The sequence below is a fragment of the Haliotis cracherodii genome, unplaced genomic scaffold, assembly GCF_022045235.1.
Source record: "Haliotis cracherodii isolate W230 unplaced genomic scaffold, xgHalCrac1.p SCAF_17, whole genome shotgun sequence".
Classification (NCBI taxonomy): domain Eukaryota; kingdom Metazoa; phylum Mollusca; class Gastropoda; order Lepetellida; family Haliotidae; genus Haliotis; species Haliotis cracherodii.
The window spans coordinates 12,833,915-12,840,015 of NW_027266272.1; the positions used below are offsets into that span (position 1 = coordinate 12,833,915).

The following is a 6,101-nucleotide window of genomic DNA, read 5'->3' on the forward strand; positions in this document are numbered from 1 at the left end:
AACTCCATACCATAACACTAACCTACGACTGTCGTAACTCCACACCATAACACTAGCCTACGACTGCCGTAACTCCATACCATAACACTATCCTACGACTGTCTTAACTCCATACCATGCATAAGACTAACCTACGACTGTCATATCTCCATATCGTAAAACTGACCTACCACTGAAAAACAGCATATCTTAACATTGACCTACGACAGATCGTAACTGTCATACTTTAACAACAACCTAGGACTGGAGGTTGTGTTGCACAATGCTATGTAACATTGACTGTTGCTTACATAAATAACTGCAGCGCACTTACAAATATGTCGTTAGGGTTCAGGACGGCCACATGGAGGAATACAAGGTCCGATGTCGTCTTCTCCAGTTTGTCCTTCATGAAGGAGGTTAAGGTCATGTGACCTCTCACGGCCGACAGGGCCTTCTTCTTCTCCACTTGCTCTATGGCCTCGATGAAGGCCTTTTGTCGCTGAAAGTGGAGCATCGCTCAGTTGCAGCATCATCAACAACGTTGGGAAACGACAAGACATGATACGGACCCCTTGACCCCTTATGGGGTCAGAGTGATCTCATCTAAGATCATCCAGTTTATTATGTCTACGTTCTATTTTGATAAATAGGCCTTTTTTTAACCCCAGGCCCTTTCGCAACCTCACCTTCGTATCGAGCCAAATTCCAAAGGTACGACACTAAAAATAGACGTCCAATGAAACTACTTTTATGAGCGAGAGAAATTCTGTGCTAAGTTACAGATAGGAGCGCAGGAGGTATTGACGTCACTTCCGAAACGAAAATATGGTGGCGAATGGGCAAGGGTATTTATAGAATGTATTAACTGAGGAATCGAGGATGACTTGACCTGCATAATTTAGGAAATCAACAAAACATTTAGAAATCGTAACGAGAGTTATGAGATCTATTCACACGAACGAAATTTAGAATTTGTTCATTTTAACACTTTAACAATTTGGACAGATGACAAAGTATGTATAGGTAAGTCTGATAAATAGGTTTCAGAGCTTCTGATATTTGAACAGGTGCATGTCTTTAACCCAAGCATACAAACATTTTTAAAAAATCATGTCGAGTCATGGACTCTGAAATTGTGAAAACGGTCTAATAACTACTATTGTTAACTTCAATTTATTGAATATATGTATTTGACAACTGAAATATAGGTAATATTCCAGCTAGCATTAACGTGGAATTGTAATGGGACGATATGTTGACAAACGGTCAAAAAGTGATGGGAAAGTTTGTCTTTAAATCAGTACTGACTACGGTTGAGTACTTGCAGTCTGTATACATGACGGTGCTCTTTAACGATAAACCAATACCATTTTAAACTGGACAAGACTTTATTTTGGCCATCGGTTAATATAGTTCACGATATATAAATAGCTACTTGTTAACAATGTATATTTATATGATACTAATATTCGTTTAATAGGAACAAAAGTAAAATGTACAGATACAAGTCAGTCAGTCAGTAGGGTTTAACGCCGCTTTTGACAATATTCCAGTTATATCGCGGCGTGTCAGCTTAATGTGTGCGGAAAGCCCGAAGTGATGCAGGTCTCAGACGTTTACCACTTCGGTGAAACCCACGAGCACGAGTATGGTGCTGACAAACCTAGAAACATAATCGGGGCGAACCGGGATTCGAACCCACAATCATAGGTTTCGGACGTGCCCAAGGGACGCAACTCTGCACAGCGAATCGCGGCGCCTCAGACGACTGGGCCACCTGTGCCCCCTGTACAGATACAAAGGGGTAGCAGTTCGGACAAATGTTCCGTGAACAGGATGTCAGAAAGAGTACAGTTCATCAACTCATCTGTCTGCAGTGTGTCTCGTCGGGGACGGCCACGTGATACCTTTTCCGTTCGATTAGAAACCCATGGAACCTTTGTTGACCAAGGTATAACCCAAGTTAACCTTGGCTGACCAATGTTAGTTCATGTTAACTGATTGACGTCATACTTCGGTTGACCTAAGTCGTCCCTACCCACTGAACCCCTGGCTGCGATACTCTGGTTACTTGCTTCTACATCAACGTCCGTGTGCGAAGGTAATAACCGACCCATGCCGATATTTATGGAGCGCTTCTAACACAACTCTTGCTACGAATAGACTTTGGTTTTGTTTTTGTTAAAAACACAGAAGCCTCACCTTGTCCCTGAGAGATGATATATACTACTCACGTGAAATTAAGGAACACACGCGAATATTTCATGGTACCATTGTTAATCTTTCTCGATATATACTACTCAAAAGTAGATAAAGACATCCGATTCTATCATTACTGTAGTCGGTTTCCATGACAGATAAACTAATTGTAAAATAAAAGATTCGGGTGTTCTTTAACTTTTTGTCAGGGTATGGATGATATCTTGTTTTTAAGATTTTCTCTGGAAATATTCCATGCAGCAACAGGTAAAAGTAAGGTGGATTTGGTGTTAATTTCCACAGAGAAGCTATTGAAAATGCAACAAGACACATGTGATAAAATATATTCTCGATCAACCTCAGCAATCTATTTTTAATTAGGAAAAGGAAGGATATGTAAACAATTCACCAGACAAATGAACTGGTCTTGCCTATATGTTTCGCATAGAAGAAGAATATTTACCCTCCCTGTGTCGACATAGTCGAGACCGAGCGAGCCCAGGAGCTTCTCCTTGGTCGAGTTGGGTCCAACAGTTCCAGACTGACGCCGCGTCTTCTCTTGAGCTGGCGGAAGCATTAGATAGTTGAAGTGAGTGGGTGAGGCAATATCTGACGTCACATGGACGAAAGTATCCACTCGAAAATTACAAAAATGATCAAAACGTCACTTGGCTGGAATCAGTCATCGAAACACTGCAAGCTTTAGGTCCAAACACCTTAATGATACCCGTGTCAAATACATCGGCATCAGACCTGTGAAGATCTGGGGTAGAATAGGTCTTCAGCAACCCGTGCTTGCTGTAAAAGGCGACTATGCTTGAACACACCATTCCGAAATTTGGAAATATGTTAATCCTGACGAGTTCACTGAGAGCCTTACCGTAGTGTCTCATTAAAACCAGATGTTAGTGCTCTCCACCGCTAAAAAAAGATGTGAGGCCATTACGGGCCACGTCAGAATTTACTTTCGCGTACTTTTGTCCGACCAATGAAATGACTGACAAGAAGTCAATATTACCCAGTCAGAAAGCAGCTTTCTCGGGCTTTGCGACACTAGTTTCAAACTGCCGAATTCCATTCCAGACTACACTTTGAAAAATATGGTTTGTTTGTTTTTTGTTTGTTTGTTGTTTAACGCCGCAATCCAGCTTTATGACGGCGGTCTGTAAATAATCGAGTCTGGACTAGACAATCCAGTGATTGACATCATAGAGCATCGATCCACACAATTGGAATACGATGACAGGCATCAATCAAGTCAGCGAGCCTGACCACCCGATCCCGTTAGTCGCCTCTTAAGACGAGCATAGTCGCCTGTTACGGCAAGCATGGATTGCTGAAGACCTATTCTAGCCCGGATCTTCACGGCTTTGAATAGTCACTTCCGTTTCAAATCTTTATCCCATTAGAGAGAAAGATAGACGAGGGATTTTGACGGAACCAGACGAACAGCCCGTAACTATCGTTCGGGTTACCCCGTGTTAGCTCTATCGAGATTGAATGATAAGAAAACACATTCCGACTGTCATCGTCCATTTCGGGAAAGCAACGCTCTGATTGGTCGGATGAAAGGTCGTTCTGACCAGATCTTCTGATCAGATTCTTATGACATTTATGTACCGTACGTATTAACGATCTGTCACTATTCTCTTGACACGTGTGCTGTTATCGCGGGCCTATGTCACATCGCCTGTGTTGACAAGATGTGTATATTGATGTAAATATGGTGTCACAATCTTCACCTGATTTGCTTTCCGGGAAACTCCCAAGCAGGTCCAAAATTTCGTCTGACAGCAAAACAGTTGATCGGCGTCTGATGGCAAGGGCAGATAACTCTTCCTTCTTGTCCATCTCCAGACATCGGATAACTTGACAGTTGCCCTGTGGATGTGTAAGATAAAACATTGTATGGCCCTTCCTGGCTCGTAATAATGGTTTTATTTACCTCAACCGTAGGTGCACTGTCTAGTCTGTCAACAAATATATCCAATACAGCCCATACAAGTGTATTATATTTGGCAAGCCTAGATTCCTGCAGTAATCTCTGGGCTCTTTTTATTCTATTTTTATAACTATTATGTAACAACTATTGTTATCTGTAAAATATGTACATTTCAGAGATTAGATGTTAGGCTCGTGTACTGACCCATTTTTTCCTTTTTAGAATTACGCAATAATACATGACCATGTTCTTCTCATGAGAAGATTTTTTAATATTTTCCTCATTTAATTCATAACGTAACTCAGGGGAAAGTGTCAGGAGATACGCACATCGAACTATCTGACTGTCAAAGCACGGACATTACTGCTCTGTGGCCAGACCGGAGGGAGGGTGTGTTACGGAATGTTAATTGTGAATATTTTATGTGCGTTTCAGTTACTTTCGTCATTTGTGCGATGCGTAAACGTCACATAAAAGAGAAAAAATGTTCTCGCCCGGAGTGGAGTACACGTATAAGTTACTGTTCCATGCGTTCCTCGATATATACCAACAGTTTCTTCCATTAAAACTCTTCGGCGTTTATAGAATAAACCGTACAAGTGTCTCGATCACTGAAGTAAGCTACACTGTCTGAGACTGTAGGTGTACGGGTGACACACCTCCAGACGTATTGGTAACTTACATACACTTTGTAGAATGAGGCATCAGAGTAGGATTGACAGAGGTAAGAAGAGCAAGTATGGTACATCCCACTAATTGCTTCTTTTTTTAAAATGTCAAACTAACTAAAGACAAACTAAAGATGCTTCCCTTGTCAACATTATCAAAATACGTCGGGATCATATCACTAACATAATGAGGAAGATAGTGAGTGAGTTGGGTTTAACGCCGCTTTCAACAATATTCCAGTTATATCACGGCGTGTCAGCGTAATGTGGGAGGAAAGCCCGAAGTGATGCAGGTCCTAGTCGTTTACCACTTCGGTGAAACCCACGAGCAGGGTATGGTGTCTAGGAGAACCGGGATTCGAACCCATGATCATATGTTTCTGGCCCGCTCAAGGGACGCAACTCTGTACAGCGTATTGCGGCACCTAAGATAACTGGGCCACCCGTGCCTCCTAATGATAAAGTAGTACAAGGCCTTATATTTTGATTTAGTTGGTTTACGAGACCTAACCGACCGATACCAAAAAGCTAAAATAAGAAGAAAACAAAAATGACGTTTGACACACACACGATATTTATCACCGCAGCTCGTGAGATTTCGTGAATAGCAAGTATAAAAATCTTTATTCTAATAACAAAATAAAAAATCCATTTTCTTTCGGTATCTTGCCATGTCAAAACTTTCATTCATTAGATACCGACCGGGCCTGGGATTTTATCGAAAACAATTGTCCCAGAAAATCCTTGAAAACATAATTATGTTTCAGACATTTAAAAAAAATTAATTGTCTGCCACAAAAATACATTTTAAACAAATATTTAGGCTCACAGATTAAATTTTTAAATATCTTATTTGTATCTGTAGCTGAAAAGATATCTAGTCTTCATACAGAAATTGTTTTTTCGAACACCTACATTGGATTTTAGGCCAACTAACCAACTAATAAAAACTTAATGTCTTTATGTAGGGGTTTCCTGTTAGTTTAAAATGAGTTATTGCTTTTTTTAGCAATCAATAAGTTTCACATTTCAATTGACCATTAGTATATTAGATAGTAGTGGTCATGCGGTTTTGTTTCGGACTGTACTTACCTCAATGCAGACATAGATCCACTCCTCTCGCACGCTGTCAGCCACTATGACTTTATTAGTCTTGTACTGAAAACAATATTTGGTGTGAGATATTACACTTATACATGGTAAATATACATCATGGTAAATATTTTAAAATTATATATTTACAAAAAAACTACAATAAAATATACAACAGAAAACAACAGCAATACATCCTCACTCACATCCTGTATCTG

The 6,101-nt window shown here is 40.4% G+C and overlaps 1 protein-coding gene across 1 annotated transcript; it reads right to left on the bottom strand.

The window, feature by feature from the left end:
* Positions 1 to 286: 286 nt before the first annotated feature.
* On the bottom strand, positions 287 to 4,571 carry LOC139464619 (uncharacterized). Its single transcript, XM_071246145.1, has 4 exons — positions 4,563 to 4,571; positions 3,924 to 4,062; positions 2,645 to 2,745; positions 287 to 481 (listed from the first exon to the last, which is right to left on the bottom strand). The coding sequence occupies exons 1-4, from the start codon at positions 4,569 to 4,571 to the stop codon at positions 287 to 289; spliced, it is 444 nt and encodes a 147-aa protein (XP_071102246.1).
* Positions 4,572 to 6,101: the final 1,530 nt, after the last annotated feature.